A 26,956-nucleotide genomic window follows, 5' to 3' on the forward strand; every position below is an offset into this window, starting at 1 on the left:
TAATAAAGTCATCCCTGACTTCTTTCAGAATTTAGCAATGTCACTGAGTCTGACTAACATTAATCAAATCCAGTCTTTCAGGGGAGGTCAGCAAATGGGGCGGACAGATATTGCACTTATCAATAATCAACACGTGTACCATTGCACCTGCTGAAGAGTTAAAATTTTCCATCGTTTGTTTGTTGTAAGTTGAAGCGCATGAAAAATCCACCAAACCAAACCACTTACACATCTGGATAAGGTTGGTGGTTTCTCACACCTATATTTAAGGTCTAAGTACACAGCAGATAACATGTCATCACACAGTAACTCACTCATAAAGTTAACTAAGTCAAACATTGTTCAGCTTAAAGCCAATGCCATTTAAACCCCTTAAACAACCGTTGAAATAAAAGACATTGCATTGTTATTTAATAAAGGATTTATATATATCTATTGACACAACTAATTAATTCATGATTAGTTTCTTATTTTGTGTCTAACAGTAATATTTTGGCACAGATATAACACTATAGGGGTCCTTTTACGTGTCCATGCTACCAGCACTGAACCTGGGCAACTGGCAACACATAGTGGAAATTCAGGGAAGGACAGGCCTACTCCCAATCATTTTGAGGTTGGCCAAAGTGGCTCCATTTCGCTCCTAGGAACCTCTATCACTCGTCTTCGGACACTAGGTTTTGTCTGCAAATTTGTGCGGTTCCAAGCTTCACCTATGGACTAGATAAGCTGACATATCCCAATTCACAGCTCGGTCCCCTCCTGCCAAGTTGGCCAAATCTTGAGTTCGACCACCCCCCCCCCCCCACTCCACTACCACGTCCAGTCGGTCAAAATTAGCTCCGCCACTGGACGAGAGAGATGGAACTTGGAGTTAGCAGTTGGTTGTATTATTTCATAAAATGTTTTTCCTGTCATAGGTGTTTAACAAATAGGAATATCAGCATTAAATAGAATTTGAACATTAGTTCTTTTCAAATGAATAAGTCTGGTTCATGGACTATTCATTAAAATTATACAACCACCAAGCACTGTTTCAGAATGCTCCAATTAATTTAGAAATGGGTTATTTGGTGGAATTTAGGAAGAATTAAAGATCTGAGGAAAATGAAATTTGGTGAGGACGGAAGGTACTTATACAGCTAGATTGATGTATATATTACTCGTAATACAGGGAGTCAAATGAGACTATGGAAGCAACAACCCCTGATATGACCAAAATTATTGGAGATTACATATAGTAAATAATACCTCAAACCATCTGAAAATGCAGTTTAAATGGTCTAAAATAGTGACTTTAAGTTATAATTAATGTGATGAAATACAGGTATATCATAAATTTAGGAGAGCAACTTTTAATGAATGAAATTATTTCAGTAGTTTTACACTGATAAGAAGCTGTCCAGCTGAGATTACCTTTGTGGAAGTTGATTTAGCTCCTATGTACTGTAACCTCTTACATCAAACATGAAACATGTTACAATGTAAACATCGTCATATTCTAATTCCGCAAGCCAGTGGTAATCCACAAGTAGTTTTTTATTACCACAAACCAGTAATAATATTCCACGAGGTGTTGTCAGGCAGGCGTCACGATGGCCTTGTCTTTATCAGCACTGCTCCTAGGTAGCTTGCAGTTCTGACTTTTCCTGATCACCATGACCAAGTGGTGCCTCTTAATGCTGGGCTTCGCCTTCCTCTCTGCTGTGAAGGCCGAAGAAACTGAGGTAAAAGAGTCATCAGACACAAAGGAAGACGCCGAAGAAGTCGCTTCAGATGAGATTACCGAAGACCAAGACGTTTTAATACTGAACAAATACAACTTCGAGAGAGCACTAAAGGAGAACAAATTCCTTCTGGTGGAATTTTGTAAGTAAGCATGGTTAACTCTAACTCATTTGTTCTTTGCAAGTTGTACGTGTTTGAAAGTAAAAGCAAAACTATCTTGACAAATCATGAGCATGCAAATATCAATATAACATTCTATCATAAAAATTTCACATTTCTCAACTCCATATTCAATAATATATTTAGTCAATTAATCAATAGAATATTGGAACTTATCTGAAATAATTATGAATTGGAACCAAATACATAACTGGTTGATTACAATTGCAAACTGATACTTTTCCTTTATAGGAATGTAGGAACTTTTCCTTTATCCATGTATAATTATAATTCTGATCCTTTATGTGTGGATGTGAAATAATTTGTAAATACAAATCATTTTATCTAATTATTTTAGGACTTCTTTATTACATAATTAATCCAAACATATATCTCCTTTTTGTTTGTAGTAAAGTTTGCTCTGCAATGCAACTTGTTGGTTTAGCCTGGCAAAAACACCTGCAGTGTAAAATGATGTACGAGAATAATATTAACATCTTTTAAACTGATATAGTGCTATCTCTGGGAAATTAAACACTTTTGTGCCATTGAGGATGAGGTCAAACTTGTGCTTCCAGAGTTCCTTAAAGAGATATCATTCATCCCTTAAATAATCTTCTGAAACAAAGAACTGGAATAGTAACTGGAACATGTTCCAGGATGTAATGAGAGATTCTGCCTTGCTATCGTAGTATCACAGTAGGTACAGCACAGGAGGAGGCCATCTGGCCCATCGTGCCTGTGCCGACTCTTTGAAAGAACTATCCAATAAGTCCCATTCCCCTGCTCTTTCCCCATAGCCCTGTAAATTTTATTCCTTCAAGTATTTATTCAATTTCCTTTTGAAAGTTACTATTGAATCTGCTTCCACCACCCTTTCAGGCAGTGCATTTACTCACTGCATAAAAAAATATTCCCTCATGTCGCCTCTGGTTCTTTTGTCGATCATTTTAAATCTGTGTCCTCTGATTACTGACCTTTCTGCCACTGGAAACAATTTCTCCTTATTTACTCTATCAAAACTGTTTATGATTTTGAACATGTCTAACAAACCTCCCCTTAACCTTCTCTGTTCTAAGGAGAACAATCCCAGCTTCTCCAGTCTCTCCAAATAACTGAAGTCCCTCATCCCTGGCACCATTCTAGTAAATCTCTTCTGCACCCTATCTAAGTCCTTGACATCCTTCCTAAAGCATGGTGCCCAGAATTGAACATAGTACTCCAGCTGAGGTCTAATCAGTGTTTGATAAATGTTTAGCATAGCTTTTGTGCCCCTATTAATAAAGCCCAGGATCCCATATGCTTTTTTAACAGCCATCTCAACTTGTGCTGCCAACTTCAAAGATTTGTGTACATACGCCACCCCCCCCCCCCCCACCCCGGTCTCTCTGTTCCTGCACCCCCTTTAAAATTGTACCATTTGCAGTGCCTCTTCTCAGTCTTCCTACCAAAATGTATCATTTCACACTTCTCTGCATTAAATTTCATCTGCATGTGTCCGCCCATTTCACCAGTCTGTCTATGTCTTCCTGAAGTCTGTTACTATCCTCCACATTGTTTACTACATTTCTGAGTTTCATGTCATCTGCAAACTTTGAAATTATACCCTCTATACCCAAGTCCAGGTCATCAATAAATATCAAAAAGAGCAGTGATCCTAATACTGACCCCTGGGGAACATCACTGCATACTTCCCTCCAGTCTGAAAAACAACCGTTCACCACTACTCTCTGCTTTCCGTCCCTTAGCCAATTTTTTATCGATGCTGCCACTGTCCCTTTAATCCCATGGGTTTTAATTTTACTAACAAGTCTGTGGTATTTTATCAAATGCATCTTGAAAGTCCATACACACATCACCAACCACACTATGCTCATCAACCCTCTCTGTAACTTCATCAAAGAACTCAATCAAGTTAGTCAAACACGATTTTCCTTTAACAAATCCGTGCTGACTTTCATTTATTAGCCCATACTTTTCTACATGCCAATTAATTTTGTCCCGGATTTTTGTCTCTAAAAGTTTCCCCACCACCGACGTTAGGCTGACTGGCCTGTAATTGCCGAGTTTATCCCTCTCCCCTTTTTTGAACAGGGGTGTGACATTTGCAGTCCACCAGTCCTCCAGCATCGTCTCCATATCTAAGGAGGATTGGAAGATTGTGGCCAGAGGCTCTGCAATTTCCACCCTTACTTCCCTCAGGAACCTAGAATGCATCCCATCTGGACCGGGTGACTTTTTTACTTTGAGTACTGCCAATTTTTAAAGTACTTCCTCTTTGTCTATTATTATCCAATATTGCTACTACCTCCTCCTTTACTGCTACAATGGGAGAATCCTCTTCTCTAGTGAAGATGGATGTGAAGTATTCATTTAGTACCTCAGCCTTGTCCTCTGCCTCCACAAGAAGATCTTTTTTGTACCTAATCGGTCCCACCCTTCCTTTGACTACCCTTCTACTATTTATACGTTTATAAAAGACAAAGGATTCCCTTTTATGTTCACTGCTAATCTATTCTCATACTCTCTCTTTGCCCCTCTTACTCCCTTTTTTAGGTCGCCTCTGTACTTTCTGTATTCAGCCTGGTTCTCTACTGTATTATGAGCCTTACATTCGTCATAAGCCTCCTTTTTCTAATTCATTTTAATCTCTATGTCTTTAGTCATCCAGGGAGCTCTAGCTTTGATGCCCTTCCTTTCCCCCTCGTAGGAATGTGTCTACTCTGTACCCGAATCAACTCATCCTTCCAGGCCTCCCATTGTTCAGTTACTGTTTTGCCTGCCAATCCACCAGGGAAAGATCCCTTTTTAACTCACTGACATTAGCCCTCCTCCAGTTTTGTATTTTCACATTTGAATGTTCCTTGTCCTTTTCCATAACTATTCTAAGCCTACTGATGTAATGATCACTGTTCCCCAAATGCTCCCTCACTGAAACATGCTCTTCCTGCCCCATTCCATTCACCAGAACTAGATCCAACACTGTTTCCTTCCTTGTTGGGATGGAAACACACTGTTCCAGAAAGTTTCCTTGTTCCTGTTTCAGGAATTCCTCTCCCTCTTTGCCCTTTACACTCTGTCCCAGTCTATATTGGGATAATTGAAGTCCCCCATTATCGCTACTGTATAGTTCTTGTATCTTTCTATAATTTGCCTGCAAATTTGTTCCTCTATCTCCTTCCCACTATTTGGTGGCCTATAGTATATATAGAGTAGTGTAATAGCTCCTCTATTGTTCTTTAATTCTAACCAAATAGATTGTGACTTTGACCTCTCAACTACATCATCTCTTTCCAGTGCTACAATAGTTTCTTTGATTAATACTGCCACCCCCTCCTTTCTTTCCTGAATACCTTGTAGCCAGGAATAATAAGTACCCAATCCTCCCCTTCTTTGAGCCATGACTCTATTATTGCCACTATATCATTTGACGATTTGAGCCTGCAGCTCACCAATCTTATTTACCACGCTATGTGCATTTACGAATATGCACTCCAAACTCATCTTAGTCTGCTTCATATCTGCTTCCTATTTCTGAACTCTTCGTTACTCTAGTGCTGCTTGTCCCTCCCAATTCTCTGTGCATCTTGTTTCTCTTCTTTAATGTTTTACCCTGATGCCCATCCCCCTGCCAAATTTATTTAAATCCTCCCCCACAGCACTAGTGAACCTCCCCGTGAGGACATTGGTCCCAGCTCTGTTGGGGTGCAACCTGTCCATCTTGAACAGATCCCTCCTGCCCCAGAACTGGTCCCAATGCCTCAGGAATCTGAAGTCCTCCCTCCTGCACCATTTCTCCAGCCATTTGTCCTATTGTTTTATATGGTAGAGCATTTGACTAAGACAAAACAGACCAAGAAAGCTGCAAGGTTTTTATTTGTGTATTGATGCTTGAATGGTTGTTCCCCAATGTGTAGTGTGTCAATTCTTTAATCTTATGGTTGACATTTGTGCATCTCATTCTAAAAGATGCCCCATGGTGTGGACACTGTCAGAGATTGGCTCCAGAATATGCCACAGCTGCAGGACAGCTGAAGAATGAATCTTCAGAATTCAAACTGGCCAAGGTTGATGTCACAGAAGAGGTGGAGCTTGGTTCAGAATTTGGTGTCCAAAGCTATCCAACATTAAAGTTTTTTAAGGAGAGTGACAGAAAAACTCCTATTGACTACACAGGTAATATGACTCATCAGATATTTACTGATTTCAGATCAAATAAATAATGAGAATGTTAAATTTAGAGACAATACTGGATAAAAAGAGTACAATAATGGATAAAATGAGTGAATACAAGGGCATGCTCTCAACAAAATTTAGATTACATCATAAACTGTAAGAGTGAAACCCGAGTTCTCTATAACCAGAGCCTGAACTCCTATGTTTACATTAGTTTTATTTGAGCAGTGGGAGATAATGTATACCACAATCTATGTCACATCTACATACATCAGTTGCAGGAAGAGCCAGCCACAAATCTTGCATCGCTGCACACTCTTGTTTGACTTCACTGTTCAAGTCCTCGAGTACCTGATGTAGACTGGAGGAAGTCACATATTTCACATCTTCTTGACTCGGCTGTAATCAGCTTCAATTCACGGATAATCAAGGCCATCGTAGTTGTTAACTTAAACTTACTCAGTCCCTTTTTAAGACTCTCAGTGAAGATCTTCCTTCATTCCAACTAACCAATCTTCTTTTCTTTGGTACTCGTCCATATATCCTAGTCACGTGCCATCATCCAGTGCTGCCATGATAATCGGCCTGACTCCAGGTGCTGTGGAATGTACCTTAGTTTGAAAGATCATGCATTCTCTTTAGTCGAACCAAAAATGATTGCTACAGCCATGGACTCCCTTCTTAGAATACTATGAACACTTGACGAATACAGATAAGAGTAGTCCTAAAAGAGCCTACTGGACATCATCCATGAAGTTTGTATAGTATGGGTAGTCCAGGAAACTGCCGTGTTTGAATGCTAGCCATATGAGGTGCAGGTGAATCCCTCAGGCTTTGCCTGCTGATTTTCACATCGCCATAACCTTAGAGTAAAAGCTTTTCTACTACGAACAATGGATCACAAATCTTTTTTTTGTCCTTTTTCCCCACAGCCCATTTTTGTATAAATGCCTTTATTATGCCTCTTAAAGTAAGGGAAGTTCATATGGGACGTTAGCACTGGGGTTCCATTGCACTCCCAGGCCAGATATAACACAGCTAGATGCAAAGCAGAATTCTATCCACTCTGCCGCTGTCTTCGTTTCTGCCCCAACCCCAACATCATGTGTTAGACCCAACCTCAGAAGAGCACCCCTGTTGCACTGATGCGGCATTTTCCCATTTCCCACACTAACCATCAGTTGAGTAGTGTTAATGATACTGCCAGTTAATGCCAAATTAGGGACTATTTTTGCTGTAAACCCAAGCACACTACCCAAACCTATTTTACATTGGACCCAGTAGAAGAGATTCATCCCATCAGACAGGTCTGGATTTGAACCCAGGTCCCAGAGGTGAAAAGCCAGTGCCAAATCCACTGAGGCACCAAGTTGCAAATCATAGAATTACATAGAATGTACAGCACAGAAACATTTGGCCCAAGTAGCCCATGCCGGTGTTTATGCTCCACACGAGCCCCCTCCCACCCTAATCAGACCATTTCTATTTGATAATGTCTTACTAACTTTTGTGAAGTTATTCATTTTTTTAACTAAAAATGGACCCCTTTGTGGTAGACCAAGTAATTATAGGCCAGTCAGTCTAACCTCAGTGGTGGGCAAATTATTGGAATCAATTCTGAGGAACAGCATAAATCGTCATTTAGAAAAGCATGGGTTAGTCAAAGACAATCAGCATGGATTTGTTAAGGGAAGATCATGTCTGACTAACTTGATTGAATTTTTTGAGGCAGTAACAAAGAGGGTCGATGAGAGTAACACGTTTGATGTAGTGTACATGGATTTTAGCAAGGCTTTTGACAAGGTCCCACATGGCAGACTGGTCAAAGAAGTAAAAGCCCACGGTATCCAAGGGAAAGTGGCAAGTTGGATCCAAAATTAGCTCAGTGGCAGAAGGCAAAGAGTAATGGTTGATGGGTGTTTTTGTGACTGGAAGGCTGTTTCCATTGGGGTTCCGCAAGGCTCAGTAATAGGTCTCTTGCTTTTTGTGATAAATATTAATGATTTGGACTTGAATGTGGGGGGCTTGATCGAGAAGTTTGCAGATAATACAAATTGGCCATGTGGTTGATAGTGAGGAGGAAAGCTGTAGACTGCAGGAAGATATCAATGGACTGGTCAGGTGGGAGGAAAGTGGCAAATGGAATTCAATCCAGAGAAGTGTGAGGTAATGCATTTGGGGAGGTCAATCAAGGCAAGGGAGTACACAATAAATGGGAGGATACTGAGAGGTATAGAGGAACAAAGGGACCTTAGAGTGCATGTCCACAGATCCCTGAAGGTATCAGGACAGGTAGATAAGGTGGTTAAGAAAGCATATGGGATACTTTCCTTTATTAGCCGAGGCATAGAATGTAAGAACATGGAGGTTATGCTAGAACTGTATAAAACATTGGTTAGACCACAGCTTGAGTACTGCGTACACTTCTGGTCACCACATTACGGGAGAGATGTGATTGCAGTAGAGAAGGTACAGAGGAGATTTACGAGGATGTTGCCAGGATTGGAGAATTTTAGTTATGAGAAAAGATTGAATAGGCTGGGGATGTTTTCTTTGGAACAGAGGTGGCTGAGGGGTGATTTAATTGAGGTATATAAAATTATGACGGGATTAGATAGAGTGGATAGGGAGGACCTATTTCGCTTAGCAGAGGGGTCAGTGACCAGGGGCGTAGATTTAAAGTAATTGGTAGAAGGATTAGAGGAGAGCTGAGGAGAAATTTTTTCACCCAGAGGGTGGTGGGGGTCTGGAACTCACTGCCTGAAAGGGTGGTAGAGGCAGAAACCCTCAACTCATTTAAAAAGTACTTGGACGTGCACTTGAAGTGCCGTAACCTACAGGGCTACGGACCAAATGCTGGAAAGTGGGATTAAGCTGGATAGCTCTTTTTCGGCCAGCACGGACACGATGGGCCAAAAGGCTTTCTTCTGTGCCGTAACTTTCTATGATTCTATTATCTGCATTCTATTTTATGGAAGAGATTATTGTCACAATTTCAGTTTGTAATTATGCCACATTGAGATGCATTATTTGTTCTCACATCTCAATACTTGTCACCTTTTCCCCCCCTCCCCTCAATCATGGACTGACCCGTCACCTTTGTTAAACCTTTGCTGAAAATATTTCTGTTTTTTTTCCAGAAAAGTAATTTCTACTTAGAGTAATCTGTAAGAGAAGTCAATTTATTAAGGAGCTTTAAAATATTACAGTGGGCAGATGTTTATTATAGGCACATTCACCAATGATTTTGGATTACTTGAACCACAAGATATTCTGATGTTCAGCTGATGTTTTATGTTCCTTCAGGAAGGAGAAATGCCAAAGGCATTGTCAGCTGGCTGAAAAGAAGAACAGGTCCCAGCTTTACGTTCCTGGACAGTGTAGCTGAAGTTGAAAAATTTATTGACTCAGCCGAGGTTGTCATTGTTGGCTTTTTCAAGGTAATCATTTTATTAGCACAGATTTTCAAAAATCCTGTAAAATAAATGTATAATTATTCAGACTAGTTCCTGTTGAATAGTCATTTGATGTGCTGGAGTATTTTACCGAACTGATTTTGCATTTCTTCATTGAGGATCTTGAAAATGATGATGTGAAAACATTTTCAGAGACAGCAAATGATGTTGTGGAATTACCATTTGCTATCACCAACAATACAAAGATTTTGGAGAAATATGGCATATCCAAGAGTACCGTAGTATTATTCAAAAAGGTAAGTTGTGTGAACTTGTTTAATTTAACTGTTTCACTTTGAAAAACAGTTGACAAACACATCCTTGATCCAATTATAGAATAGCCATTTATTAGTCACTCCCCACTTAATCCAATCCTACATTCCCTGAACCAAGCATACGACCCTCTCCGTTTACTAATCTCTCCCCACTCAGTGGAGTACAGTCAGTACAGTCTCTGAACCAGTCTTCCCAGTTATAGGTTAATGCACAATATATTTAGTACAGTTAATTCAGAGTGCAATAACTTGTATGTAAAATATAAGTTTATGTGGGATGTTATTTTTTTGTTTAAGTCGAATTTCTAAATTCATTTTAAAAAGAGCTGTAGCTTAACATTTTTTAAATTGAGAATGATGATCTACTGTTTATAGAAATCCTGAACAAAACTTAATACTGATCCAAACACCTTGTAGAATCAAATCACAGAGTGGAAGGACATAGATTCACACCTGTCTCCCACCATTGTGGGATTCTGAGTTCTCAGTCTTTGCTAGGTTGTCAGGGGATTGGGGGCGGGATGGGGGGGTGGGGGTGGGAGTCTGGAGTGGAGCCCAGGTTCTTTTCCTCTGAGAAGGCAAGACTTTGCATTAGCCACTTCTGAAATGCAGTGAACATAGTTCTTTTTCTAATGTCGGAGAAAATTCCTCTTATGCAGAAGGACAAGGAGTAAAAAAATCAAGACTGCTTTACCGTTCGCAGCCACAGATAGAGTGGTCACAAGTCTGGAGTATTCCTTTTAAATTAACTGCTGCTATTTGACAATCTTCAGTGTCAGCCTTCTTGATGAGGCTGTGCTTCCTTAGGCACTAATCCTCAGTCTGTTATAACTTCAGCCTTTTTTAAACTTTAGAAAATGTATTAAGCTGAGAGAGAAAGAGAAAGGAAGAAAGTGGGTCAAAGCGAGTGTGAAAGAGGGAAGGAAAGTTTTTCTTAATGTTAATGTCAGTTCAATTTTTTTTTAAATTGCATTTTGAAGCTATTTAACTTAACTGTTATGTTGACATTTAGGAAAGTTAATTGCCAAATACTGCTTACATCTGTGTGTGAAAGGGAGACATATAGAGAAAGGCAGACAGACAGTGTCTTCTTCATTCTCATTTGATTTCTTTAAAATAAACACAAGTACTTAAGTTGAATTTTGAAAGCAAACAAAGCCCATGTGAGCGAAATAGACAAGGGAGGGTGGGTAGAAGAGTGAGGAGGAGGGAAACAGATTGAAGCTGAAGGCATTTCTGCCCTTGAGGAAAGTTAGTGGAAGTAGAGAGGAGTGAATGGAGTGTTAAGGATAAACTAAGTGACAGTAGAGCAAGGAGGAGGGCAGGATACATGTGGTTCAAAAGGGAGGAGAGTAGTTATGGGAGTGAGGGGTGAGGAGGTGCACAAGTGATCAGGGACGAAATGAAAAGGAGATGCAGAAAGTCATATTTTCCCCACAAATCTACCCCAAATGTAGCCTACAGTTGTTGATGGCTCCTTTACCCACCAAATCACATCAAGCCTCCCACCACCTCTCACCTGAGAGGAAACAAGGAAGAAAATGACAGAGAGAGAAGCATGAGGACAGAGAGCAAAGCAATAACAAGAGTTAGGGACAGCGAAGCAGAAGAGAATAGAAAAAAGCAGAAGATGTGAGACAGAAAGAGAAAAACAACAACATGAAGAGAGCAAAGACAGTTAAGAGAAAGACCATATTCTCTGAGTTACCATGTTACATGCCATGGAAGATCGAATAGTAATATATTACATTTTCTATGTAGTTGCGCATTTCTGATTTGGGTGAATCGATTCTATGACACACAGTCACAGCTGCAGCTGCACATTTCTACCAATCGATGGAGCTTCATAAATTCCGGAACTGCAGATTCCCACCCCCATGCCTATACCTATAGAATCACTAATTCACTTTGTCCTGACTTTCTGTGGGCAAAGCCATAGGAGATCCATTGGCAGCCAATACGTGAGAAATTCTCTTAAGTATCCAGAAACTAAAGCATAGCTACATTTGATTGGGCCTGTCAACCATTTAACAGCCTCAATTGCTGTTTCTCCAACAGCATATGTTTTAAACTATGTCCGACAACAGGAACCTGTGTTTTGTGCTTTGTTGCACTGCTGTTGCCAGTTATAAGACTGTCATCGAGGATTTTTAATCCAGACTGGCAGCCTGAACCTTGTCCCTACTGTGTGTTTATTTTCAAGCTGTGGGACAATTATGGGGATTTGTGTATTTGTGCCGATTATAAAAACAAAACCCTAAACATTGGTTAGCAGTGTTTTGCTGATGTTCCTAAGTGTAGAAAGGGCCTGCATTACTAAATTAAATCCTCAAACTACTTATTGTGTATGAGCACATGTTTGACCAACAGTGAATTCTTTGGCTGAATGAAACTTTAACATGTTATTGTTCCCATAGTTTGATGTTCGACGAGGAGATTTTGAAATTGATGATGAAGCTGGTTTGACGAAGGAGGAGCTCAGTAAATTTATCAAAATTAATGAAATGCACCTCGTGACTGAATTTACCCAAGAGGTATGTTACGTAAAGCTTTAGATATTTTGTTTCTTACATAAAGGGATGTATTAAGAAATAATGGGGTAAATTTTAACCCCACGAATGGGTGGGGTGAGTTGGGGGCGGGTGAAAAGGTAAAAATTGTAAAAAAACACCTGACTCCATCCCGCCCACTTCCACTTTTAACAGAGGCGGGCCGAGGGGTGGGCGACCAATCCGCTCTCAGGAGGTCAGTAAAATCTTTTTAAGGAGGCCGCGGCCTCCATTTTAATAGGTTTTTTATTTTTAACTCCTGGGGGCCGGGATTCCCGAGCCTTCTGATTCACGCCACATAAGAGGAGGCGAGAAGGCCTGCTCAACAGGTAAGTGCCTTTATTGCACTGCTTCTGGGTCAGGAGGAGGAAGAGTGTTTCCTCCAGACCCAACAAGCCTATCTGCCACGATCCCACACCCATGATCGACCACCGTCCTCCCCACCCCATGTCTGACCCCCCCCCCACAATCACCAACGCCCCCCAGGAGCTCCGACCCCCCCCCCGATGTCCGATCCCCCCATGAATGTGCCCCCGATGACTGACCCCCCCCCCCCATTATTGAGCCCCTGATGACCGACACCTCCGGTAACGGAACCCCCGATGACCAACCTCCCCAATGACCAAACCCCCCTCACCCCCGCCGATAACCGACCCCCCCCCCCCCACCATGATGACCGCACCCCCACTCCTCCCCATGACGAAAGCCTCATCCTGCCTGCACAGGGGCCATCAGGCGCAGGTTAATAGCGTATCGCGCTACCCGTGCCCTAAAATAGGCCTTATCCAATTTCCACCCCCCCCCCAAACAGTCAACAGGAAACAACACATAATCTGTGAGATTTAGTGAAAACACTTATGTGCAATGTGCAATGGTGGTAAAGGAACATCAAACAAGATCTTGGGAAATATAGTTTGAGGTGTAGAGCACACGTTCCAGGAAGTGATAATTAGTTTGTACAAAACACTGGTTTGTCCCCACCTCACCTATTGTGTACAGTTCTGGGCACTGGACAACAGTGGAGTTATCCTGGCCTTGGATGGAGTATGAAAAAAAGTAAAGGCCATTAAAGTCAGTTTTTGTTGCCAGTTTGAAAACCCAAGTTTTTTTCTGGATTTTTTTTCAGGTTTTGTTTTTAGTGTTTAAAAAAAGGGGGAAATTATTGGGAAAAAAATAGGACCCCAAAAACCCAAGTAAATTCAACAAAAATCAGTAAAAATCAGTTTTATTTTCAATATTGGTAAAATTCAAAAAAACAAACAAGGGGCTCTAAAATAGCTAAATGAAAACCCACAATTATTTACACAATATTTACGGGGCTCACCACCATAGGGGGTGAATTTCCGCAGGGCTTCTCCTGCTCTACCACAATAGTGGTGATTATAATTTTTTGGTAGACAGTGTGAGAGAGAAATTAAGGTAGGAAATCAGACCGTTGGCAATGACTTGATGGATGGGTGTGGTCATTTAAGTGCCTGGCAATGCAATGACCATGGTCCTCTGCAGACCTTGATTGTCAGAGGGAATTATTGAGAAATTTCCCAGAGTTTTCCCTGAAATTGGTCACAGTTTTTTTTCCACTGTGTTTTTGCCTCCCCCAGGAGTTAACATTACTGAGAATTGGGGAGCATGGTGCATTAATATATATTAACTAATGGATAGAGTGAACATTGATGGGCCTGATGGTCTTTTCTAACATTTGTTTTTGTATGTTCACATTGTATTTTCATTACAAAGATCCTGTTATTGTAATTATACAGCTACAAGCTATTGTTCACCTACGATTGTTAACTTTGCAGAATAATGCCAAAATTTTTGATGCTAAAATTGACAACCACATCCTGTTGTTCATCAACAAGACAATTGAGGAGCACAATCAGCTACTGGAGAACTTTAGAGGTGCTGCAGCTTCCTTCAGAGGCAAGGTACAGAATCCGCTGTTCAGTGCCTGTTAACCCCACAATTATTTCCCAATAAACCATTTACAAATGTTTAAAGAACTAATAGAATGGTTTTATTTCTTCTTCTTTCCCATTTTCATTCTGAGACTTTTATATTTTCCAATAGCCTTTCCTGGTTTTATGCATGAAAATCAATCAATTTTAAAAATTCAATTTTTCTATCTGAATCAGGATCTTCTCACCTCATTCTGAATTTGATCACTTCCCTGAGTTACTAAACATGAAATATAACTCCAGCAAAGCCAAGGCGCTGCATGGTAAAACATTGTAGTGGTAATATCTTCTTGATGTGGAGATGGATTGGGGTTGACAAATGTAAGGAATCTTACAACACCAGGTTATAGTCCAACTGTTTTATTTGAAAATCACAAGCTTTCGGAGGCTTTCTCCTTCGTCAGGTGAGCACTTGCTCACCTGACGAAGGAGAAAGCCTCCGAAAGCTTGTGATTTTCAAATAAAACAGTTGGACTATAACCTGGTGTTGTAAGATTCCTAATATTTTCTTCAATTTGAGAAGTTTATTGAAAGTTTTTTTTTCACACAAAGAACGATCAACACTTGCAATGGACTTCCATAGGTAGATTAGTAAAGGTGAAATCTTTGGAATTATTTAAGGAACATTTGTATGCCGCAGTGGAGTTGGGGGTGGGGTGGGGGTGAGGATGTATGGTCGTTCTGGATGGATGAGCTAAGATGGGCAGAATGGCCTCCTTCATCATGTTTATCTTGTGAACCAAGTTAGAGTTTCAATCACTCAGAACCTCAGCCACTAGTACTTTTAGACTCAGATTTATTTAATTGCTAGTTCAGGCAATGAACATTTTTTTTTACATTGGTAAACTAGGGAAACAACCAAAACAAACGTGAATGTAGTAATAGTGAAAGTAAGAAGGGCTATCTTTTCCTCGTACCATGTTTCAGAAGAAAATTCATACCGCTAACCAGCCCTTCAAAGACTGGCCTCAATCCCTGGCATTTCTTTTTTTCAGGTCCTTTTTGTTTTTATTGAAATTAATGGGGACATTGAACATGTACTGGAGTACTTCTCTGTGAAGAAGGAGGATGCACCAATAATCCGTTTAATTAACATCAGCAGTATTAAGAAATACAAATTTCCATTTGATGACATTACGACAGATAATGTGAAAAGCTTCTGTCAGGATATGCTTGATGGAAAACTTGAGGTATTCTCTACAATATTAGATTTCCTGTAATATTTCACTTTTGATAGAAATTGAGATTAAGGATTATTTTTCCAAAATATTGTAACGTGTTAATTTCCTGTATCATTCCTACCTTTCATAATCGTGATTTGAAGTTTTTGTCATCAATAATGTTCACATGCTATATTTCAGTTGAGTTATGGAGTATGAAACTGAAACTTATTACAAAACAGTTAACACCAAATAGCAAATTTCACCAAGTCACTAAACTCAGCAAGTATAGGAAAGTCCTGCTTTGCTCAGTTCCAGTATCATGTTCTAAGGACCTCTCTTAAAGTAAGCATTAGAAAAACAGTAGGAGTAATTGTAGCCACAATATCAGGGTATTTAGATCATTCTACAAATTGTAATTATTAAAATAAGCAATGAATGTAATTTAGTAAGGAACAACTTCCAGATTGCATTGCACAAAAGTTGCTAAGGAAGCAGAAGAACCATAGGACATTAGGTCATAATTTTTAGTCTCAATTACTTGATAATATCTTCGTCTGAATAATCCAATTTCAGCAGTAAACTATTGCATCTCTAGTGTCTTCCCTGAAATTAGATCCAGCTCCAGTAACTGAATCAGTCAATCATTTACTAACGTAGGTTCTCATCTGTTATTTACAATATATTCCCACTTTATCCATTGTACTAAAAGTTTCTTTGATCACTTTAGTCTTACCTAAAGAGTCAAGACACCCCAGAGGACTGGGACAAGAATCCAGTTAAAGTTCTGGTTGGAAAGAACTTTGAAGAAGTTGCTTTTGATGAGACTAAGAATGTGTTTGTTGAGTTCTGTAAGTACTGGTTCATGCATTTGCAGATATATTTTGGAATTTGAATTCCATCTGTTCAAAAAGCACAATTAAGTTATCATTATTTTATTTCTGTATTGAGCTTTGTCTTGAATTTACCCATATTCATGCATAGCATGGACCTCTCCCCAAGATGGGTTTGTGCTTTTATTGATATTTGTAATTTTTTCTAATTTATGTACTCCCATTATTACTTGCTATGCAAATATGTATACCTGTCTTAGATTAAACAAACATAGTGCTAAAAGCATGGGATGAAAGGGTGTTAAATATTGCATCAGGCTGTTTGATAACATTAAGTAGAGGATTAAATTGCCACACATTGCTGTGCATTCTTAACCTTTCCTCAAAGGGTAGTTGCAGCTGGAATCTCATTTGTTGCTCAAGACAAAGAACTTTTTCCAGCTCTTGATTTTCCACCCTTTTTCTAGCATGTGTTTTGGAAAAAATAAATCAGTAGATCCAAAAAGATGAATTTCGATTAATCCACCACTGTAAACATCCACTCCCTCCACCACTTCCACACCGTTGCTGCAGTGTGTACCATCTTCAGGAGGCACTGCAGCAATTCACCAGGACTTCTTCCAAACCTGCAACCTCCACCACTTAGAAGGACAAGTGAAACAGATGCATGGGAACACCATCACCATCAAGTTCCCCTCCAAGTCACACACCATTCCGACTAGGACATATATCACCATTCCTTCATTGTTGCTGAGTAAAAATCTTGGAACTTCCTACCTGACAGCACTGTGGGAGTGCCTTCACCATATGGACTGCAGTGGTTCAAGAAGGTGGCTCACCACTACCTTGGGCGACAAGGAATGGACAATAAATGCCAGCCTTGCTAGCGACGCCCATATCCCCAGAATGAATTTTAATAAATATGGCTTTAGAGTTAGAAATATGAGAGTTGTTTCATGTCCTTCATGTTAAAGTTAGAAACTCCAGTTTGTTTTAAATGAATGATCCTGCCTTTTATTATAAAATCTGTCATTTCACTTGCTGTGTCCTGGGCAATGGCTGTTGCCCTATTCAGGAGGTGGTTCTTTCCTTCTCCTCCTACATTTGCACTGTTCCAGCATCCGCTGGTGTTAGGTAAGGCTGTTAATGCTGAATTTACACCCTTTTGCAGTGTAGTTAAATGGTACTCTGAGTCCATTATTCTGCTTCACTGAAGCCTACTCAATAAATTTGCTTATTGCTGAAGTAACACTGTGATGCCTTCAGTCTAATAACTAACTCCAGAAAGCAATGCACAATTTAACGATGTGCATTGAAGCCATCCCATCTATTTAGCAGCGTGAATCAACTGATCCAGTGTTTTTTTGCATTGTAACTAGATGTTGTTTGTTTTTAGTTGGATGAAGTGGGCTGTACACAGCAGGCAATCTCCTTTTCTCTGAATCCTGGAGTGTTAGCATGTGTGCACATGCAATGCATGACACAGCACACAAGTAAGTGCACATGCCTACTGGCACAACATGGCCCCAATATTAGAATGGAGATGGGATGGCAGCGGGGGTGGGGGGTGGTGGGAAAGGGGGAGGGAAGGGGGGGTGAATTGACGCGTGGGTAACCTGAGCAATAAAAAATGTGCGTTTCCCATGTGATTGCAATTCATTTGGAGCCACTTAACTGGCTTCCAGGTTTGCCATCGGAAAGCTGCGCAGCGGGTGGACTGCGTACCCGCATCACAGGCTGTCAGCTGGAGGAGCTCTATTTAAAGGGCCATTGCTCCAAAGGCTTTTGCTGGAGCAAAGACCCACAGACCGCAATGGAGCAGCACAGGGGCAAGGCTGCTCCAAGGTTTAACGATGCCCCACTCCAGATGCTACTGGATGGGGTGAGGAGGAGGAGGGATGTAGTTTACCCGGCGGACGAGAGGAAGTGGCCTGACTCTGCCACCAAGAAGGCCTGGCTCGAGGTGGCAGAGGAGGTCGCCAGCAGCAGCAACATCTCCCGTACCTGGATCCAGTGCAGGAAGCGCTTCAATGACCTAACTAAGTCAGCCAAAGTGAGTACACTTACTCATTCTCCTACATTCCGTCTTCCACATCACCGCCCCCACCCCCCAACTCATTCTGCACTGCCAACACTACTCTATGACATCACTCCTCACACCACTTAAGACTCAAACCTCAACTTACCTGCACTTCCTCACCTCCCCATTAGTCACCCCACCACTACCACTCACCCCAATCCTCATCCAATGTGATGTCTCTGTCTCATACTCACCCTCTGATGCACCTCTTTCACGGTCAGCCTCACCTAAACCAATGCATTCATTGGTTGGCCACTTCACCATCACTCACTCACACGTCTGTTCTTTCTCCCCTTCTAGGAGAAGAGAGCGCAAAATGCACGCGAGAGGGCGAGGACTGGAGGGGGCCACAACAAATAGTGGTCCTCACAGACGTGGAGCAGGAGGCCCTGGAGCTCAGCCACATCCTTGAGTGCCTGTCCGTCAGGAATGGTGAGACTGGCACCCCACAAACATCTGGTGACAGAACTTTAACATTCATCACACACAATATGAATTGATGTTAACATGGCATTCCATCTTCAACACCTCAGTATGCTCATCGCAACATGACACATCTGTCTTCTGTTCTCCTACAGGGTCTTCAACGACCACAGTGACAGGAGAGGGCGATTCCTCAGAGGACCTGCCATTGGGTTGGCACCTGGTGAGTCACCACACACAAGTGAGCACGAGCAGACACTGGTGGCAGGGGCAGCTGTGGAGAGTCTGCGTCGGTGGGAGCACTCCTCTCCGGGCTCTGCTCAGCTGGATTCAGATGCTGAACCCTGGGGGCCATCTTTTAAAAGAAGAATGATTGAGGGACAGCAGCACACTTGCGAGGTACTGGAACAGGTGCCATGTGCACTCTCCACTATAGCACAGAGGATGGAGGAGTCCAACTCCTGCATGAGTGGAATGGTGGCAGAGGTACAGGAGGGAACCTCTGAGATACTGTCACAGGGATGTGAGCAACTCTCTGAGATAGTGTCACAGGTAAGTGCGGGAATGTCTGCGATGGAGAGAAGGCTAGCCTCGGTTGAGCTTCAAGCACGGCTCACAAATGAGTCCATACAGGCCCTGACAACGGTCGTTTGGACTCAGGGTGAACAACATTCTGCCACCTTAGACAGGCAGACAGATACACTAGCACTGGCCTTACAAGGCATCACACATGTCCTCCAAACTAATGTCCAACAGAGTGGTAGGAGTGATGTGGCCCTGGCCCAGGGGAGGGATGATGGCGAAAGGGGACATGGAAGTGGGGACGCAACTCAAAGCGCTCCCACGTCTCACCTGTTGCCCCCCTCTCAACTAGTACCCGCAATGCTGCCTCCTCTCTAGGTGGCCAAGTCTGCCACCGCACAGGTGCAGGTGGAGTAGTCTTTGGAGGGGCCCTTACGGGCTCCAAAACCCAGAGGGCATAGGCTGAAAGCATCTAAGCAGTCAGGGCATGCACATGAGCAACCTGCCACTACCTCTGCTGCAACCACAGGGGGTGCACCACGTAGAAGTAGTCGTAAGAGAATGGCGAAGGTTTTGTGAGCACGAAGGGTCTGTACAAGGGTGTTTGACAGACTGTCATCTTTTTCATTTATATTTGCTTTTTGTTAAAGTGACATTAAATGTTATGATTGTCACCACTACTGCCACGTCTTGCCCATTCTTGACTGGCTTTTGTGATAGGGCCCTTTCATGAGGTTCAGCATGAACGGCGACACTTGATGCCACCCATTGGGTCACTTTACAGTGGGTGTATGTGTATTTGCAGGACTGTTTTGAGCAGGGAGTGGTGGACGGCCTAGTGCGGGCGCTGCTCTTTCCAGGCGGTGTGACGACTGGACTCTTCACACTTCCTGATGTTAGGAGAACCGTTCACATATCAGTGACTCCCTGGTCTCACGAGCAGCCAGGTGAGCCGCTGCTCTGCCCACGGGTTCCTCCTCCTCCTCCTCCTCCTCAGTGTGGGGGGCAGATGTGGTTAGGACCTCCTCAAGCGGCACCCCTCTTTGTTGTGCCATATTGTGTATTGAAGCGCCCCCCCAGAACGATCATGGCACCTAAATCACATCTTGAGCAGCCCTATAGCATGCTCAATTGTAGACCTGGTGGCGATGTGGCTGTCGTTATATTGACGCTGTTGCTCAGTGATGGGGTTCCTCAGAGGTGTCATGAGCCACGTGAACAGGGGATATCCCTTGTCCCTGCGGAGCCAGCCCTTAAGGGTGTTTGGTGCGTGGAAGAGGGGTGGGATGTTGGATTCCCTCAGGATGAAGGAATCGTGGCTGCTGCCAGGGAATCTGGCGCACATGTGAAGGAATCTTTTGCGGTGGTCACAAACGAGCTGATTGTTGATGGAATGATAGCCTTTTCTGTTGCTGAACAGACCTGGCTTGTGTGGAGGTGCTCGTATTGCTATATGGGTGCAATCGATTACACCCTGCACCTGCGGGAAGCCAGCCACAGAGTGGAATCCCACTGCCCTCTCCATCTGGCTGAGGTCGTCCATGGGGAAGTTGACGTACTGCGAGGCTCTTCGAAACAAGCTGTCGGTGACCTGCTTTATGCACTTGTGCGCAGACGACTGAAAGACCCCGTGATGTCACCAGTGGCACCCTGGAATGATCCAGAGGCGAAGAAATTGAGGGCAGTGATAATTTGACAGCGACGGGTAACGGGATGCCACTCGGCCCAGCCGGGAGCAGCTCGGCATGAAGGAGGCTGCAGATGTCTGCGACTACCTGGCGACTCACTCTGAGCCTCCTTATGCGCTGCTCCTCAGAGAGCTCCAGAAGCTGAGCCTCGGTCTGTAGACCCTGTGGCGAGGATAGTGCCTCCTGTGACGTCGCTCTGTCTGTTGTTGCCCTCTGTGCTCTTGTGCAGGTGCAGCACTGTGTTGTGGAGCTCCATGTGGCGGAGGTGGACGCCATACCTGGCGAGGCTGGTGATGTTCTCGTCCTCTGATGTAGTGGTGAATGCAGCCATGGCGCCCCTCCATCCTGATGGTGTGAGTTTGAGAGGGTCCGAACAGTTGTTGAATATGTGTGAACAGAAGAATTGTGAGTGGAATGTAAGAATTTTCAGTGAAAACACAAAGATCTTGCAGCCAAAAGTTTGTGTGAAAGAACTGAGTGCCCTGCAGCAAGAACTTACCTTTTCTCCCTATCTGTCAAACAAGCATTTGAATGTCCAACTGGCTGCTGGCTGAATCACGTCTGGTAGAACATGGAGTGTTTCCCACAGCACAGGAAACACGCTGAGGATGTTTCAAAATCGGACCCCTGCCTTAATGTGGACAAAATTAAGTACTTCAAGTATCTACATAAGTCTCTTAACTATCATCCCGCCGGCTTTAATTGCCGGTGGGACTTCCGCATTCAGGAGGCGCGCGCACCCAGACACGTCAGTGGGGAACCCGGAGGTCTGCGGGTTGGAGCCAGGTTCCGAACCCGCTCGGGATTTCTGCGATTTTTGGAGCCCCCCCCCGCCCCCACTATTTCAATGGAAAATCGAGCCCCATGTTTCAGAGGAAAGTGAGCACCACTGCCTGTCAGATGTGTAACCTAGCTAATGCAAATGAGCAGTGTTTTTTAATGGCTAATGTAACATGGACCAGGGAGAGTCATATTATCATGGAATCTAGCTACCTTACCACTGTAAGTAAGGTGATCCCACTCTCTGCACCGTGTAGCCCCAACAAACCAGTAGAAAAGCAGAATTCTTCTAACTGACAGCACGAAACAAGGGGGTGAAATTCATGTCCTTGCTAATTTTAATGAAAATTGGAACATCACTTTATACTTACACTTACTTTCTCACTTAAATTAGCAAAGATGAGAATGTAACCCCAATTTGAAAGAACAGCAGCCTGTATACGAAACTACTTGTAAGAACGACCAAAATGACACAGTTGTGTGATAAAACCCCTGTTCAAGCAGTTGCCATGTAAGGGTATGCTCGGACAATACTTAAGTTCCAAAAATCATGGCCATTCTGCACCTTTTCTGCTGCTGGTTAGGAAATAGAAAGTATTCAGCTGTAGTTAAGGTGGTTGATTTTTGTATTCATATTGCCCTGTGTGCGCCAAATCATGGGGTGTAACGGACCAGAAGAATAGGTAGAGTTTTGTAAGGCCATGTCTGGATTTCTTTTGCAACAGACCCATGTGCCTAGGGGATTGGAGGCAGGCGCAGGTAGGCTCCTGTCTGAAATAGCTGGAAGCTTCATTTAATTATTGAAATGTGGGTGGTGATGACCTGTGCGTGATTTCTGAAGGTTCAACATGCTCAGTGTAAATAGCATTCATCTTAACTGGGCATCCAGGGTTGCTAGGGACTGGGAAATCACCTGGAAGTTCATTTAAAGGCCACAGTAATAAAACGTCCTTTTTAGTCCTTTTCTGGGCCATTTTCATCTTCTTTGTGTTTTCTTTCTGCTGGCACTAGGTTCTCCTGACCCTTTATGCCAATTGTTTAGTGATTGTTCCTTTCCCCATCAGCACCATACTGCGTCCAATGGGTTCCCCAACGGGAATCCACGACCTGAAAGACAAAAAGAGGTTCAATAGGCAGGCCTGGCTGCACCAAGGGTGTTCTGTGGTCACCTGCTGGAACCCAAACATCGACATCTACAGAGGGGTGCACATCCTTCACTTTGGTAGGTAATCAGTGTATGCAAGGGCTCCTGTCCCCAAGAAAGGCCATGGCAACAGACCTGATGGCACAGGTACAATATGTCAAAACCTGACAATCTGTTATGCTGGATAATTCTTATGTTTTAAATGATGCTGCATGCAAGTATGATCAACAGCCAGCATAGCCTGATTGGCCACACCTGCCAAGATGCCGCCAACCGTATTTGCAAGTATTGTCATACATATCTGGCAATTGTGGGGAACTGTCCTCAGAGAGTCTAGGTTAACAGAGAACCAGCTATAGAGTGGCGCCACTGGCTGCAAGGACACCTGTTGCTAATATGCACCGTAGGGCTGTCACAGCCAGTGACAGTGCCACTCAGCTGCAGCCTCATGCCTGCCCTCAACTCCTTTCAGGTAGGCTGCAATGCTGACCTGTAGGGATAGTGCCGTTGAGTAGCAAACAGAGGCACCTTGTTCGCACCCAGCTCCAGTTCAGCAGCCATCAAACAGGGGGGCCGAGTGCTGGGCTGCTCCCTCACATGCCTGCAGACTCATGCCTGCACATTGGGTTTCATTTTTGCCTTACATTTCTTAGCACTGTCCCCTATTAGCCTTGGCAAAGGCCACCAATGGATTGGAATGCCCTTTAGTGTTTCCAATGGCTGTAAAAATGTTTATTCCTTCATTCCACCATTTTCTTTTAATCGTCCGCAACGTTTTAAAATTTTACTTATGCGCAATTGGGTATGGTAGCATAGTGGTTATTACTGGACAACCCAGCAACCCAGAGGTCAGAAATTCACAATCCCACCATGGCTAGTTGTAAAATTGAATTCAATAAATCTGATAAATTCTGGGCTAGCACCAAACAATGCCTATGAAAACTGCTGGATTACTGTAAAAAGCCACTGGTTCACTGGGTCATTGAAGGGACCCTACCACACCTACCTGGTCTGGCCTACATTCGACTTCAGTTCCATACTATATGGTTGACCCTTAATGCCCTCAATAAATACTGCCTTGCCTGAGTTGCCTACATCCTAAGAACATTTCTTTAAAAAATTCTGCATCCACCACTGCTGTGCTCCCTTCATCCATCCATATCTGGGCCTGGAATGATGAATAATCGTGTAAATATGATGACCCTGAAAAATTGAATGCTATTAGGACATTATCATTCCAATGAGATCTGCAACCCTTAACTATTTGGAACTATTTCACCAGTGCATAAAAGTTGGCCCCAGTATGTTACATGGATTAGTGCTTTGGATGACCCAGTGCAAACACTGTTATTGTGGTAACAGTTCAGGCTGTTCTAAAATGTTAAAATATCTCTCCATCTTTCCATGATACAATGGGTGGAACTTTCCGAGGCCCCGCGGCACTGACACACAGTGGGCTTATTGGAAAATCACAGGTGCTTTGGCCATGATTTTCTGTACACTAATGTCACGGATGGAAGATCATGGGCAATGCACCTATGATTTTCTGGTGAGTCGCCCATTGCATACCATGTCCCACCAGGAGTGCACAGCCTCAGAAAGTTCTGCAATATCCTCATTAAAAGAATTAGTACATTTACTGTAGGCATCATCAAGGGGAAAAATGTAAGATTACCAATGGGTAGTTTGTTATAGTTACTGAAGAATGATTACCTAGTAACACACTTGCTCACAGACATCCCATTCTTGCACATTAGGGCTAGTTCCTTCATTATCATCAACATGATCAGCACAGTAAAATGAAGGGATCAAAGCTGTTCACAATTGATGTTCTAAATTTGCCTCACAGATGCTCCCTGGTGTGGTCACTGTAAAGAACTGGCTCCTATCTGGGATCAACTGGGCGAGAAGTACAAAGATCACGAAAATATTGTAATTGCTAAAATGGATGCCACAGTGAATGAAGTTGAATCCGTTACAGTCGATGGATTCCCAACTATCAAATACTTCCATGCTGGCTCAGGAAGAAAGGTCTGTTAGAGTTCCCATTCTAATTACTAACGGGGTAATTTTTAGACTGCGCTCTTGATGGGGCCCTAGCCTAGCAGCAGCACATATTGGAAACATGGGCACTGGGCATGATTCTCCCACCATTAATCTTGCTCAGCGGATACCTTAATTTGCAATATTATAAGGCAAACTGCTGGGAGAGAAAAGCTGGTAAACGATCCCTTATATATGCTCCACAGTCCTTATTACTGTTATTTATTTAATAAAATTATTATGATAAAAGAAAATGTACTTATATTGCTTGAAACGATAAACTAAAGACACTCACATCTGTTAAAAGTACTGAAAGCCATGGCTTCATCACTTTTGTAATTATTTCTACTTTATATGCTAGACCATTGTTGCTGGATGAGGTGCTACTCTGGACTAGTCAGAATAACTGCAGAAAACAGATATTACATTATAAAAACTGTATCCCTAGAATTCAATCGGCACTATTATTAGAATAACTATCTACTTTAATACTGGACTAAGTTAGCAATAGACAGTGACTCGGTGGGGGTGAAAACAGGGCAGTAGCTCCCTGAAAATGGTGAGGAATGACTGACCAACCTGTTCCAGCGACATTGTGGCTGTCCCTATCTTCCCTAGGCCTGATAGCCAGGTGCCTGGAGCACCTGCCTGAGTCAGACGATAGGCCCTTTTAATATGCAAATCAGCACCCTGTTACGTCAATACAACCCTGATTGCTATTTTCGGACAGTGCTGGGTGAAGTATGCACTGTGAATGCTCTGCCCAGTATCAGCTGGCAGATGGGCTGAAGGGGAGCCCAGCAGCTAAGTTTTAATTTATTTTTGTGGGACCAGGAAGGGCAGGAGTGCTCCTCCGGGCCCCACAAAAAACAACCTGAGTCGCTGCTGCACTGTGTCCCTCTCACTCCTGAGAACAGATGCCCCTACCCCCACCCTCGACTTACCTTCTTCCATCCTGGAGGCTTGCTGGGCCTCCCAATATTACGGTGATCTGCAGTGGGCGAGCTGCCCCAGGTCACTAGTTTTCTGCCTGCAGCCCGCCGGCCCCATGCTATTGAGGCCTTCAAAATGGACTGGGTCTCCTGTTGGGATTATCAGGTGGCCAGTGGTGGAGCTCTGCTGTCCAGCAATGTGGACACTGCTCTGGGGGTAGATCTACCAACTGTGTGCTTTGGCAATGAGATGTGCGCGTCACGTGAGGATGCGATTGGGCTCTTAATTTTCAGACCTACAAACTAATTAATCTCTCAACTAAGATTATTTCATATTTTCATAAAGATGCCATATCGAATCCCAAAGTGCTACCTAGTCAGATTTTTCATCTTTCACTATTTTGTAATATGTTAAGAAAATTGCATATTGCTTATTTTACAGATTATCGACTACGCTGGAGCAAGGGACCTGGAAACATTTACAACATTTTTAGACAATGGTGGTGAATTACCTCAAGAAGATGACAACGATGATAATGGTGAACTGGTCAGTGAATTCTGTATTTGATCTGCAATGATTTTCTTGAGGCCCATTTTCCATCCTCAAATACCCTCTTAGCACAGTTCTAATGATTAATATTTTCTTCTCAATAATACAGGATGTTGATGACATTCTTAATGGAAAGACCAACAAAACAACTGAACAACATACAAAAGACAAGGACACTGCCAATGAAGCTAAAAAGGATGAATTATAGTTTCTTCCATTAAAGATTCAGTTATACAGTTTAATACAGAACTAAGCACAAAACCAGTATTTTGGCTTTGGTAATACAAAAGGTTTCATGAAAGTTGATCACTTCCCATTAGAAACAATGAAAATTCTAGATGGAAACATGTTTTTCTCTACATTATTGATGTAATAAATTAAATGTTCACTGTACAGTACATAATACAGCAAAGAAAGAGTTGAGGAAAAGGCGTTTTTTAATATTAACATGAAACTAATTATTTTCCAAATAATAAATATTTTCCTCTCTGAGATTGTAGAGTT

The 26,956-nt window shown here is 42.6% G+C and overlaps 1 protein-coding gene across 1 annotated transcript; it reads left to right on the forward strand.

Moving 5' to 3' along the window:
• Positions 1–1,658: 1,658 nt before the first annotated feature.
• LOC137340536 (protein disulfide-isomerase-like) lies at positions 1,659–26,660 on the forward strand. The gene is made up of 11 exons (XM_068003056.1): positions 1,659–1,869; positions 5,857–6,063; positions 9,370–9,503; positions 9,638–9,775; positions 12,211–12,327; positions 14,142–14,267; positions 15,293–15,487; positions 16,188–16,308; positions 24,777–24,958; positions 26,345–26,449; positions 26,562–26,660. The coding sequence occupies exons 1-11, from the start codon at positions 1,659–1,661 to the stop codon at positions 26,658–26,660; spliced, it is 1,635 nt and encodes a 544-aa protein (XP_067859157.1).
• The last annotated feature ends 296 nt before the right edge of the window (positions 26,661–26,956 follow it).

The sequence above is a fragment of the Heptranchias perlo genome, chromosome 22, assembly GCF_035084215.1.
Source record: "Heptranchias perlo isolate sHepPer1 chromosome 22, sHepPer1.hap1, whole genome shotgun sequence".
Classification (NCBI taxonomy): domain Eukaryota; kingdom Metazoa; phylum Chordata; class Chondrichthyes; order Hexanchiformes; family Hexanchidae; genus Heptranchias; species Heptranchias perlo.

Coding starts and splice junctions, on each gene's coding strand:
- LOC137340536 (XM_068003056.1), top strand. CDS start 1,659: ATGACCAAGTGGTGCCTCTTAATGCTGGGCTTCGCCTTCCTCTCTGCT. Junction 9,504..9,637: donor TCATTGTTGGCTTTTTCAAG/GTAATCATTTTA, acceptor TTCTTCATTGAG/GATCTTGAAAATGATGATGT. Junction 15,488..16,187: donor TGCTTGATGGAAAACTTGAG/GTATTCTCTACA, acceptor TGATCACTTTAG/TCTTACCTAAAGAGTCAAGA.